General features: G+C 40.5%; 1 protein-coding gene across 1 annotated transcript in view; it reads left to right on the forward strand.

Moving 5' to 3' along the window:
• Nucleotides 1-6: 6 nt before the first annotated feature.
• The window catches only part of HS6ST3 (heparan sulfate 6-O-sulfotransferase 3), a 311,063-nt gene continuing 296,686 nt past the window's right edge, over nt 7-14,383 (forward strand). Inside the window, exon 1 of the mRNA XM_026854492.1 lies at nt 7-507. Within this exon, the coding sequence (XP_026710293.1) occupies nt 11-507 (497 nt within the window). The 5' untranslated portion in view covers nt 7-10. The remainder of the gene's footprint in view (nt 508-14,383) is intronic.

A 14,383-nucleotide genomic window follows, 5' to 3' on the forward strand; every position in this document is an offset into this window, starting at 1 on the left:
GGGAAGGACCATGGTTGAGAGGACCAGCAAGTTCTTGCTGATCGTGGCCGTCTCGGTGTGCTTCATGCTTATCCTGTACCAGTACGTGGGGCCGGGGCTGAGCCTGGGTTCCCCCAGCGGCCGCTCCTACTCGGAGGAGCTGGACCTCTTTCCCACGCCGGACCCGCACTACGTGAAGAAGTACTACTTCCCCGTGCGGGAGCTGGAGCGGGAGCTCGCCTTCGACATGAAGGGCGAGGACGTGATCGTCTTCCTGCACATCCAGAAGACGGGCGGCACCACCTTCGGCCGCCACCTGGTGCAAAACGTGCGGCTGGAGGTGCCCTGCGACTGCCGGCCCGGGCAGAAGAAGTGCACCTGCTACCGCCCCAACCGCCGGGAGACCTGGCTCTTCTCCCGCTTCTCCACCGGCTGGAGCTGCGGGCTGCACGCCGACTGGACCGAGCTCACCAGCTGCGTGCCCGCCGCCATGGAGCGTCGCGGCTGCGCCGGCAACCGCACCCTCAGGTCAGTGCCGGCCGCGGGGAGAGGCGAGGGCGCGGGGGGAGCCCGCCCGGGGCGGGGGCCGCCACACGCCTGCTCCGAGGTTTCGCCGTGGGGTTTGATTTCCACACGCTCGGAATGTGATCCCACCCTTCCCGGCGCGGTGGGAACGCTCCCTCTTGAGCGGGTCCCGCTCTCCGGCAGTTTGGCAGAAATTGTCCGCTGCTGCCGTCATTGAGAAGCAAACGGGGAGGAGGAGAAAAAGAAAGGGCTTATCTCCCAAAGGAGGTGAAGGTTTGGGCTGTTCTCCTCCCTGTTACCTGTAGCGCATTCCCTTCGTCTTAAATTTGTGCCGATTCCACGTAGCGCGTATGCAGCCGCCTTTCGTAGGGCTTAGCGCGAGAGGAACTGCACCCCGGGTTATGCAAGTTTCTCCTATTTGTCCTTTTGAAACTTGTTTTTAACGAAACGCTGCACTCTTCTGTGTAAGAAGAGTGTCTCTGCAGAACCTAATGGATCGCTGCAGCTGCTGAATGCTCTAGTGGAGTCTGAAGTATCCAGAAGCCCCGAAACTCTTTCCCGTGTTTCTCGCAGACAGACAGACCGGTCCCCTGCTTCCCGTTGTGCACCGATCGCTCGCTCTACGTGCGAGCTGAAAGTCAGGAGACGAGGTGCGCCGGGCTCTTTGCAGGGAACGCAGTGCTCGCAGAAATCACACTGTTAGTGTTGTTTTGATGATCAGATGAAAGTGGAAAACTTATGAATTTGGTGTGCGTGCTGCCTCTCCGCACGTTATCTTGTATTGAGCTTTTGTTGGGTCTTGCAAAAGGACTTGTCCGTTTTTAAAATGGAAGAATTGTCAGATGGGTAATCTCTCTCGATTCGAGATAGCTCTAGGTGATTCAGGGCTTTGTTCTGATGTATTTGCCATTAAATCAGATTTTCAGGCTCATATTAGATCCTGTCTTTATTCGTTTCATAGACTTTGAACGTGTAGTAAGAAGTTAGGAGCTGAATTATCTCTTAAACCTTTGCACTGTAATGATTGTAACATCAACATCTGTAACACATTTAGGAAAAATGCATGTTTTTGTTACGTAGTTTTCCAGATAACTTATGTTCTTTCATTTTGCTATCATTTTAATTCGATCAGTCTGCAAACTTTTTAAATTTTCAGTAGGATCACTCACACATTGTGTTTTGTGTCTTGTCATTTAAAAACGCATTACATTCCATGACATACGTGGACTCATTTTCACGGGGCCTATTCATCAAGGTAACAGAGTTGATTATTGTTGTTAAACAATTTGAAGATTACTTAATGTGAGCATGAAAGGCCTTCCCATGCTGCAATGGTAGTCACATTTGGCATAACTCCATTCAGGATAATTTGAATTTATTGTCAATGGTTGTGGACTTGAACTGTACTTGGATGAATTACCCTAACAGTATTCTTTAACTTTGTGAAAAGTGTTTAGCTGAAGATAAAATGTATGTGTGTGCTAATTAAAGGGAAGTGCTGTGAATGTCTTCAAAGGCAGAATAACTTGGTTGTAACTGTACAGCTGTAAGAAATGTTCAGTAAACTTGTAGCGTAAACCAGAGGAGGAAGAGTAACATTTGTAGAAATATCTGAAAATACGTAATCAGCCATGAAGAATATTAGTAGCCAAATAACTGAGCATTAAATTGAACTGCAAAGATTATGAATAAGCAGTAAAACTGGAGTAGTTGCTTCAGTACTTTTAAATAAAAACATGACTATATTAAGTACATTTTAAAACTGAGTTGAATTACAAAGTAGGTCAGTAGTTATTCAGTGGATAATTAGTAAGTATTTTGCTTGAAGAAAGACATGTAGTGACATTTCACTGTTACAGCTGAATAGTGTATTCTTAAATTTTTGTTATTGAATGATTTGGTTAGTGTGATTCTTGATTTCTCTTTACATGAGTGAGGAAAGTGTTGTGAATGATTATGTGTTGCATAGTTCTAATACTCAATCCTTCTTCTATTATATCCTGTGCTGGGTTGACACCTTTTAATTTTTCCCATTGTTTTCTCTTTATAATCAGGTGCTTTGACTTCAGTTTTTCAAGGAGCTGTAAAACGAATAACACCAAAGTATGGATTGTCTCTGCTGTGAATGCCTTTGCTCCTGGTAGAGTTGGCATCAAGCCTAAAATACTTTGCTGGAGGACTGTACTATTAGAGGCATGCATCCAAGTTGGGTTTTTTTAATGTCTGAACAGAGAATTCAGAATGAGGAGACTCATTCATAGGCAAAAAACTAGCCTGAGTCTAATGTAAAGTATGTTGATTATTTTAAAGTCATCCTCTAAAGCTTCTGAATGTATTTAAGGCATTAGGCTCCCTCAAATAGATCAACTTTTCTACTTTTCAGCTATGGAGTCAGAAAATCAGGCTAAATTGGCTGAATATTTGGTACTTAATCTCTTTTGTGGGTAGGAGGGCAGCAGGACAAACCATACTATGAATTTGGTACCAAGGTGTTTGATCTCTTGTGCGATATATTTGATGCGGTGAGGGTGATGTTAGGTGTAGTTTTGATTTTTTTGCTTGTTTGTTTGTTTCCCCTTGTAGCAGACTGTTAATATAATCTGTTCTTTCATATCTCTATATATGTAGCCTGTCTTTTACTACATACAAGGAATAAGGGATTTAGAGTATAAGTCTCCACATTCTGAAAATCTGCTTCTTAGAGGCTGATAATAGTGTAACATAAGTAAAAATTAAACAAGTGGTGCTCATAAGTATTTTCTTTGCTATTTTGAGTAAGTTACATTAAGTCTTAACTCTTAATGCAGGTATTTAGAAGAGTTCATGAAGAGAGTAGAATTAGAGTTGATGGAAGGATCTAGGTGGTGGGGAAAGGAGGGAGTGGGTGATGGTTCCAGGGGTTTTAGATGATGTGTGAAGCACTACCTCACCTCACCCTGGTTCTTTGTCTTTCATGGGCAGTGTGTTTAAAGATGTTTTACTTTTGAAATCTCATCAGGGTTTTGAAGAGACTTTATCTCAGCTTTTCCTGCTTCTGATGGCATTTTGAAGTCTCAGGTCCCAGGAAGGCACACAGGGTAGAAGTTGCTGCTGTGGCCCAGCAATTTGAAATCTAAACCCAAGCAACAGCTCTTAAATTTGATGTCACTGGACCTTTACTTCTGCGTGACTTAACAGTATGAAGTGTCCTGTGCTTTGTCCCAGCTTTGGTACTTCAGTATGAAAAGTTGTTTGTTGTCAATTTTTGGATGCTCTTGTGAAGCTGCAGAACTACCTTTTTTGTTCAGAACCAAATTTACTCTTTTGAATGACATTACTTTGAAAAAAACAAACCAACAACTTTTGACTTTTCTTGAAACATTTGCATATGTTTTAATTTTCAGGATGTTCAGCTTAAATGCCTACTTAAGCGTTTACAGAGGCAGGTTATTAGTTTTTTATACTAATATATAGCTTTCACTTTTACAAATGTTTCTGTCTGGGTAGTGAAGATATTGAGGAGGGTATGCAGCTGATGCAGTTTTAGATTAAATTCTTATTAGTGTAGTTTTCAGCACAATATTTCAAATAGTTAGTGTTATTAAAGCAGTGCGACTCTTCCCATGAAGATGCAGTAAAGTTCACATGCAAGTTTTTGCATTAGTAGCACACACTCCCCCCCTACCTCCCTTCCCATTTAACATGAGAGTTACTGCTATGCATTGTGTTTACAACTTGGGTTATTTACCCTTCCTTATAAAAATGGCTGTTACAACAGAAAGTAATTGAGACTGGTATGGAATCTTTTTTTAAGGAACAGTCTTTTGTGTATTTGCTTTGCCCTCTCTTGAAGTCATTGAGGTTGATGATGCTTGTGTTTAGCTCTACCTCTGGAACTTGGCTTTCCTTCAGAGATGCCAAGAAGTGGACCATAGAGCCTTAGCCAACATTGCTCGAGGAAAGAAAGGGAAGAGAAATGTTAGATGTCTAACCTGGGATGCCAGGGAAAAGTTGGTTTCAGGCCAGAGCAAGTGATATTAGGCTGCCTCTGGACGCTGGAGAGAAACAGAATAATACAGGCAGCCCTTTGGAGGGTCTAAGACATGTCTGAGATGTGCTGAATTATCTTCTGGAGGGGCAGTTATTCCTTTCACTGGTTACAAGGGAGGGCTGGAGTGGCTAATTGGGACTTGGTGTCTAAAACTAGATGAGAAGAGTTCCCTATCTAATATTGCAGAGACATCGACCAAACTGATAATCTGTCTGTTAGCATACCAGGTAAAACCAGGTGTGGGAGGTCTTGTTTTGTCTTTCTACTCTGAGGGATTGAGAGGGGACCTTAGAAATCCTAATCAAGGCACATTTTCTTCACCTTGCTGGTGTGCCTGCAATATCATTAATAATTATTCATTATTATTTATTACAAGTTTGATTAAACTAGGAAGGTAATCTTTTAAACCACACTTGAAAGAACACCTCATTGAAAGTGTTGTCTAATTTTCTTACATGAAACAGTGAAATCAGTCTAATTCTGTAAACCCCATGAGCTTTATTATCAGTGCAGTTTAGTCTTCGAAACTATTGATTTTCATTAATTTGCTTCCATTATACTCTCCATTTCCTCATGTCTGTTTAACTTACTGTGTGCTCTGTTATTCTATGGAAGTATAAATCAGCGGTAAACCCATGAGTCATGGAATTGGGAGAGTTTAATAGGAACTGTTAGTAGAGTTCCTTTTTTTTTTTTTTTTTAGGCAGTCCTTTATCTGACTTTTTAAAACTGTAGCAATAACAGAGTGTAAGATGAACTCTGTTCTTTGCAACCGTGGTAACTATGATCATCATAATAATGTAAGAGCGTTAATTGAAAATTAAGGCTCCACTGAAGGTACTGGGAAGAAGAGAATAAGAAGTCACAAATGTTTAAACTGAGAAAAAGCACATTCTCTGCCATACCTCGATATCTTCTACTGAAATGAATGTTAGAGTCAGTAAACTCTGTAGTGTTTTTTAATAAATGTAAGAAACAACAAGGGTTAAACAATTTCCTGAGGTCTTGCTACTGACAATGTGTTTTTTTTACTTCCTTAACTGTCTTCAGTGTTTGGTGCTTTAAGAGTAATCCACTGAAGGGTTTCATTGCCCTTATTACTGGAAAGTGGTGTTGTCTTTCCCCAGTGGTTAGTGTGAATCTTACTTCAATTTTAAGCCCATTGTATCTTCTCTGTCTGAGAAAGAACAAATTGTTCCCCTTTTCTCAGTAGCTTACTAGGTACTTTGTTTCTTAGGAAGTTCTCTTTAACCTTTCCTTCTTAAAAAGTAACTGAATCCAGCTCATGCTGTATTTATTGTAGGCCATTCTTCATGTTCCTCCTCTTTTAGATGTGTGTCAGTTGTTTTCTTGAAATGTGATGCCTCAGTGGTGGTACAGTATTTCATCTATAAGTGTAGTACAAAGTGCAGCAAAACCCACCTATTCTGAAAGTTGTGCTTGTGGTTGTACACTTCAGTAATGTTTGCCCATTTTGCAGTTGCCTGACATTGGCTGTTCAGCTTGGGATTTAGACAGTATTAATTTTCTTAAAGAATACTACTTATATTTCCCATTGTCTTTTTATGTGTTTTGTGCTCATCCCCACTGGATTTCATTCTAATTTGTAAAATTGATTTAAATTTTAATTTTGTCCTTCCTAGCTTTTCAACATTGGCATATTTAATAAATGTGCTTTGTATTCAGCATCTATGTTGTTCATACAAACGTTGAATAGAATTAAATCCCTTTGTAATAAACCTTTTGTTTGATACAACTCTGAATTGCTTTCCAGGGAGTTCTCCCCCTGCCACATTGCACTTTTTTTTTTTCCCAAACCATGTTTTCTCTGGCTTATGACATTGATTGATAATGTTGTCTAAAGTCATGCTTCTTAATTTTTATTTTTTTTTTTAAAGAAGCCTTTTCTTCCTACTGTTCCTATTTGAAGTCAATTACTGTATTTTAGAGGGGAGTTAGACTGATTTGATACAGCTTGACTGAGATAATAATGCTGTCTGCTAATCTTTTCTCCTATGCGTTTAAAGATAACTTGTTGTTTTCACAAGTTCTAAGACTAGAAACTCCTAAACTACTTGTTGCTCTGTACTTGTACCCTGTGAGAAAGACAGATGATTGATGGGGACAGAACTTGTCAGCAGCAGGCCTGTCACAGCTCTGGAAAACTTGACCTAAAGTCAAGTCTTGTCTTCATACTTTGGAATCTGCTGCAATAAAACTCAGCAGATTGCCTACAAAGATGACCAGAATTCATGTTTACTGTTAAGTGGTAGTATTGATAAAAGTGGTCAGTGCTAATTTAATTGGGAATCCATTGTTCTTACTAGCCCATCACTGTGATTTACATATAACTGTGAAACTTAGTAAGTTTTGAGACAGGGAGGTGCATTTTATGAAAATAATCACCTGAGCAGCAGTTCTTTTAGTTGTCTGGAAGATAACTTAGTGATTTACTTGAGCAAATTTGCTTGCTCCTTCCATGCAGCCATGCTGCTTCCTTTTTAATCTAGTTTAATGTATCATGTAGGGGTAGGTTTTTGGTAGCTTCTGGTATTTTATTCTGGAAATCAGACTGTCTAAAAAGATTTTTCTTTAAAATGAAGGAGCTATTTTCTTCTTTATGCAGGAGCCAGGCAGAGAAACCCTGGGGGAGAAAAGAGTGGAAGTGTCAGTAGCATCCCCCAGGGCTTTGTAAGACACAGCAGCTGTTGCAACTCTCTTGTGTTGTTAAGATGCTTTCTAAATTTCTATTAACTAGTTGTCTAACTTATAGTAATTTCCAATCGTCGTGAACAGGATATCACTCAAATTGTTACTTAGCTTTGGGGTATGAATTGGTTTGAGGTGCAATAGGAAAAGTTACTGTGTGAGTGAGAAAAGTTGCTGTGTAATGCCATTCCACTAATAGAGATTAAATCTGTAGACCTGGTCAGTGGCAAAAATAGGGACAATCTTAGTCTTGATTTTTTTTCTTGAGAAGTCTTTTTCGAGGAAGAAGAAAAATCTCTGCCAGCTCAGCTCTAGTGATCACAGAGAAGCTCAATGGAAAGTGTAGAGTGCTGGTTGAACTGAATGATTCCTTGCTTCAGGTGTGTTGGCAGTTTTCATGTGTTGCCTTCTAAGCGAGAGTAAAGCATTTCCTCCCAGAGTTTGGTGCAGCTGTGGTAGTGAATTGAGCTAATAGACTCCGCTGCTCACTGTGCAGAATGAGATCTGATTAAAGCAAGGGAACCTGTATTCTTTCATCTGTTTATTATTGCATTCAGCTTGCTGTTTGTTCTGTGGAAGTATCTATAATCCCAACATCTAGTACTAAACTCCATTGGATATCTTAATGTTCCTGGTTGCCTTAGAAGGTAAATTAAAGTCCCTTCAAAGTTCTGTTATTGCTGGACAAGGCTTTCAAACACTTTGTAGCAGGCTGATTGTATGAATTAAGGGTCTAATTTGGACTGCTGTTATGGTAATGATTCAGCCTTGAAACAACTACTAATATAGCAGGAGAAAATTAACAGAATTATTCTGTGATTTTTGTTCAAGATGGCATGGATCTTCTTTCAGACCAAACTCTATAGAGTTGCAAAAATCAGTAAGTCTTAAAGTACTTGTGATCTATTATATGATCAGTGCTCAAGATCTTAATACATATTGACTAAAAAAGTATAAAATGGGTTCTTGTAGGGACAGGGCCGTCTATCTTCAAGCTCTGAGGACTTTGGTTCCGCTATGAAGCGTACTGTTAGGTAGCCTTGTGGATACTTCTACAAAGATCTGGAGTTTGGCCCACAGCTTAGTCATCTTAGAAGTGTGGGAATGGCTTTTAAGTAATGGATTAAACTTATGTCTTAACCCCCTTCTTTTCTTTAAAAATTAGTGATCTCTTAGAAAATGCTTCATGTAAAGTGGATTTTAGACATATTAAAAGTGTTGCATTAATACAGTTGTATGTCAGTGATGAAAAATGTGTAACTGTGGCTCTGAGCGTCTGCAAACTGACAGAGATGCCAAACGTCCTGTCTTAGTAGCGGGGAAACTTTGAATGCCATATGAAGAATAATGTTGGGGTGGGGGAAACAATGACCAGATACAACTTCAGTTTCCAAAATAATGAAGGATTGATGAAGGAAACTATGATATTCATAATAGACTTAAGAGTATACTTCCCAGTTCTGTGAAGTAACTTGACTTTGATGAAAAGGCTGACCACATGGTTCTGGGTTCTGTTTGGTAATGGAAATGGTCCCTTTAGGATGTTAGAGTATGTGGAGGAGCCAATCTCTCTGAGATGAGTTACTTTCTGCAAACAAGTAAACTTAGAAGTCAGGTGAGTGAAAGAAGGAGGTATGCTTCACAAAACACTAATCAAAAATACGTTTTTTTTTTTTTTTCAAATTCTCACCTAAAGTCTAATAATATCAATGGGAAGAGCTTGCTGACTTACAGATTTCCATTTATAAGACTTGGGCATATTATTATTTTAAATATATATTAAATGAAATTTTAGAGGTCACATTGTAGGTAAAAGCTTCATTTTTTTTAATCAAGTAGACTATTTCTAACTTGTTTTTTGAGCTGGATTTTGTTCAAGTAGCAAATACATTTGTATCTTGGTGTTTGTGTATTTTCACACTCGAAAGTAACTCCTTTCAATTTTTGACTTTATTTCCATGTGTCTTTGTATGCAGGCTAGGCTGAGAATGTGGGGGTAGGTGGAATAGCAACTTGCGGTGCTTCTTGAGGAACTCCTCAGAGTAAGAAGGGAAAGAGGAGAAGCAGCGTAGGAATAAACTGTGAGCCCAAAGTGAGAGCAAAGTCTGGAAGACAGCAGAAGAGAGCAGGGAGCAGAAGTAAAGTTAGTCTTGCGAGGTAAAGGAAGGATCAAAATTATGCAATTTGAAAGTTCTTTTTTTTTTCCAAATAAAACTTAGTTTAGTTTAGGGTTTAAAGCTTGCCATATGATATTATACTTTCTGGAAAAGAAAGATGTGGACATAATAAGAAACTTCAAGTACTAGTTAGGTTGAGCTCCTGTCCCACATAGGTCTTTTCTTTTTTTGGCATAGGTTTTTCTCAAGTCAGAGAATAATAAGAAACAGAAATTTAAATTAAACATCTTCAGTTCCTACGCTGTAAATCAACTAGTAGCACAGTTGTCATGTAATATTTTCATCCTTTAACTAGACCTTAATTTTTAGTGATGGGAGGAAGACCATTATTTTCCAAGAAGCTTCAGTGTGAGTGATAAATAACTTCTGTAACTGCAAAAACATTGTTTTCATGCTGGAGAGGACTCTGTCAGACGAAAGCTATATCTTTTCTGTTGCTGACTTAACAAGGGTCAGATGAGAAGAGTAACTTTATGAAATACTTTATGTTGTTCTCTACTACTAATCATTTGGATTTATTATGGAATCATGTATGTAGGAAGGGACTTCTGGCAGTCATTTAACTCCAACACCTGCTTGAAAGTCAGTCTAGCTACAGCAGGTTGCTCTGGGCTTTGCCCAGAATTTTGAGTAACTTCAAGGATGGATATGCCACGTGTTTCTGAGCAACATCTTCCAGTGTTTGACCATGCTCAGGGGAAGAGAGCTTTTCTTGCCTAGCTGAAATTTCCCGTTTTCCAAATCATGTTAATTCCTTCCTGTCTTGTCACTGTGTGCATCCAAAATTAGTCTGGTTATTACTTCCCTATGCTCCCACATGGAACTTGAACAGAGTGATAAGGTCTGCTTGGTTGCTGCCTTGCCCCAGACTGAACAAACCTAGCTCACTCTGCCACTCCTTATGTGTCATGTGTTCCAGCTCCTTGATTGTCTTGTCAGCCCTCCACTGACAGTCCCCATTATACACCAGTCTCTTACTAGTGAGCCCAAAATTGGACACATTGCTCCAGATGCTCTCTCACCTGTGCTAAATGAGGGAGTGAGGGGAAATCGCTTCCCCCATCCTGCTGGTTAGCTCCTGCTAACATAGCCAGATACTTTGTTAGCTTGCTTCACTTGCAAAGGGCATGTCGGCCATTATTCAACAGTGTCCACCAGAAACCCTAGGTCCTTTTCTGCAGGGCTGTGTCCTAGCCACTCAGTGCCCAGCCTGTCTTATTGTGTGTTCTGACTTCACCTCAGGTGCAAGTTTTTTCTTTTACTTACGATCATAGGATGATATGGGTTGCAAGGGACCTTAAAGATCATGCAGTACCACCTCCCCTGCCATGGGCAGGGACACCTTCCATTAGCCCAGGTTGCTCAAAGCCCCATCCAGCCTGGCCTTGAACACTGCCAGGGAGGGGGCAGCCACAGCTTCTATGGGCAACCTGTTCCAGTGCCTCATCATCCTCACAGTAAACCACTTGTCATGGTTGATCTTCATGAGGTTCCCATTAACACATTTCTCTTGCCTCTAGAGGTTGCCCTGACTAGGAGCACTGCTCTTTGGAGTGTTGATCTCTCTCTCCAATTTGGGGTTTTCCATGAGCCTGCTGAGACCAGACTCTATCCCATCATCTAGGTCATTAATACAGACTTCAAACAGCACTGGCATCACTGTCAATTCTTGAATGACACCATAAATAATAACTCACCAGCTAGATTTCCCTGCTGCTCACACTCACTTGCAGTGCAACAGGCCATCTTGCTATATCAGCCTGTCACCTAGACCATATCTCACCAGTGTGGCTGAAATGACACTGTGGGAGAGCTTGTCAGAGTCATTGCTGAGGTTAATGCAAACCACATCTGCTTGGCTCAGTTGCTTTCCCAGTGGGACTGACCAATCTGTAGCTTCTTGAATCCTCATTCTTGAAGGTGTGAGGTTTGCCTTTTATTTATGGATGTGGGGGAAAAAAATTACAATGGAGAAGATGTGTGATGTACTGATGTAGATATTTGTCATGTTTTGAGCCCAGAAGGCAACTGAGCACCATGAAGCCGCTTGCTCACCCCTTCCCCTTCAGGAGTGGGAAGGAGAAAATAAAGCAGAAGACTTTGGAGTAGAGGTAAGGATAGGGAGGGATGGTTTACCCATTATCGTAATGGGCAGAAGACAGACTTGTTAGGGTGAGAAAAAGAATATAAATTTAATTCAGACACTAACACCACCACCACCAAACAGAGTTAGGACAGTGAGAAGTATTACAAGAGCACCTTTCCCCCCACCTCTCCTTCATCCCAGGCTGAGCTTTGCTCCCAACTTGTCTGCCCCCTCCCCACCCGTGGTGCAGGGAGTGGGAGGGTGCGGTCAGTCCTGCCATTCCTTCCTCCTTTGGGGAAGAGTCCTTGCGTGCATCCTCTGCTCCAGCATGGTGTCCCTCCCATGGGAGACAGTTCTGTACAAACTCTGAGTCCTTCCCATGGGCTGCAGCCATTCCCAGGCTGCTCCAGTGTGGGCCACCCCCTCATGTTGCAATCCTCCCAGTGACAAACTACAACAGCGGGTGCTTCTTCACAGAGAGTCCCGGCATTTGGGTGCAGCCAACGTGGGATCCACCACAGGCTACAGGTGGGCATCTGCTCCACTGTGGACCTCCATGGGCTGCAGGGGCACAGCCTGACCTCTCACTACAGGCTGAAGGGGAATGTATGCTCCAGTGCACCTCCCCCTCCACCCTCTCTGTTATTCTACTGACCTTGATGTTCACATAGATGTCCTCACAACTGCAACTTTTCCTCCCAGGTTCCCCTTCTTAAATATATTATCACAGAGGTGTGGCTGCCATCACTAACTGGCTTGGCCTTGTCCAGAGGCGAGTCTGACTTGAGGTTGGGGGGAGCTTTTGAGAAGCTTCTCACAGGGGCCACTGCTATAGCCCTTTCCCCTGCTACCAAAAACTCCACCGCTCACACAAACCCAACTACTCTGTATTCCTCAGTTTAAGAATTCCTTCAACAGGATCAGAAGCTATAATTATTAAATAAAGGAAGAATAGGTGCAACTTTTTTTTTTTCCTCTGAGAGCATTACTTTAGGTTGCCAAAAGGAACAACTTATTAATAGAAATCAGTAGCAATTTTTTAATGTGTGATATGTCCGTGGCATCCAGTGTAAAGCTGGCCTCAAGCATGTGTTGTAAATATGTCCCTCTGTACATTTCTTTTAAGACTGGAATGGTATGCTTTTCTGATGCCAGGGAGAGTCCATTTTTTCTTACTAAGCTGAGCTTAGTAGATAAAATAGAACTTGAATAGCAATTCAGTAATCAGATGGTCACATATTTGTCTTTTTTTGTTGTTACTAATGCTTGGGAATCCTTGTGTTCTATAATATTTCTACATTTTCAGGGTATGTTGTCAAACATTTCTATTCTAATTATTTTCATCCAGAAAGCTAACACTTTTCTAGTTTTCCATATTCATAATGCAGACGGTGTTCTTCAGAGCTCCTTAACTTCCATCTATAGCAATAACATTATTTGTTAAACTGTTCACAGTTAAATTATAGTGTAAAACCTTAATTTTCATATATTAATCTGAAATAACGTCCCAGAGTTTACTATAAAAGAACTGTTTTGCCTTTATTTTTCCTATTCCAAAGTTGAGTTATTGGATTGAACTTTCAATATAGGTAAGATTGTTTTGTGCAAGGTTCAAAACTTCTGTATAAAATCTTCTGTAAGCAAATACAGAATCCACAGAAGAGGATTATACGGGGAAAGAACTGGTGTTTATACCTTTACATTTTTTTAAGTGGACTATAAATTCTTAAAAGCACTAAGTTGAAAATCATATCTTCCGAATTTTTCCTAAACTTTTAAAATTTCTTTAGTTACTAAGCTACTGGGTTGAAACCTCAAGTAACGTGTATGTGTGTGTATGTATTTTTCCACTATTTTTTGAGAAGTAAAGGTTTAAAGACTTGTATCACAAACTTTATCTCAACTGTGTTAAAGAAGTCATGCTTTTTTTGACAAGCTTTTAAAACCTGAAAATTCCCATTGAAATGGCTTCCTCCGAATAGGGAATTTAGCTGCCTAAATGGAAAGGAGTAACTGAAAATATCTATCCCTAAAAACCCCAGGTTCTCTGGAACACATTACCTTCTTCAGCAAAGTCTTTGTTTTGACCTCCAGTCTCCTGCTTCTGCCATACAAAGCTGGCGGGTCAACAGGAGTGTAAATGTATGTTGGGTTTTGCAGCACTGACTCTAACTTCTACAGATTATTTCATATTACTGTATATCTTCATTTTAATTAAATTGCCAGATACCTGACAATGGGATAGAGAATCCTATTGTGATATGGGTCAGTAGCAGGCATCTAAATGGCTGCTAGGCATTGCTATAGAGTAATAGTAAAACTGATGGTCTGTATCTGACTAACAGATTGACTGGGAAGCTTAAATGTGGCCACACCGAGTTGCAGCTTTGATTAGGAAAGCAGTGGGAGTGGTAGATGTTCATCATTCTTGTTTCTGCTACTTGATTTCATTATCACGTGGTTCCAAAGAAAACACTGAAAGTAAACCCAAACAAAACATAAAAATCCAGTGAATTAGTATGTATTTGTAGCAAGAAAGTCACTGTAGTTGCCTTTATTTTAAACAAAATTACAAGTTGTGTTTCATTTCAGGAGTTAAATTTAGTATTGTAAGACTACAGGATTTTCTCTCTGTGCTATATGTATAGATAACAGGGGACCTTAAAAGGACGTGGAAAAAAGAAAGTTTATCTTCCCCAATCACGCTTTCCCCTTTTCTGTAAAGATGCCTTCTATTTTTTGTATTATCCAGGTTACATCCTACACTTCTGATTTACCTTCTTGTCAGCCTGGTGTTGCCCATTCTCCCACATCGCTGTCCTTCCTATCTTGCCATCTCTTTTGCTTCTGTTTTATATGTTTTTCTTGTGTGACTTG

Source organism: Athene cunicularia (assembly GCF_003259725.1).
Source record: "Athene cunicularia isolate RWA chromosome 1 unlocalized genomic scaffold, athCun1 chr1_part1, whole genome shotgun sequence".
Classification (NCBI taxonomy): domain Eukaryota; kingdom Metazoa; phylum Chordata; class Aves; order Strigiformes; family Strigidae; genus Athene; species Athene cunicularia.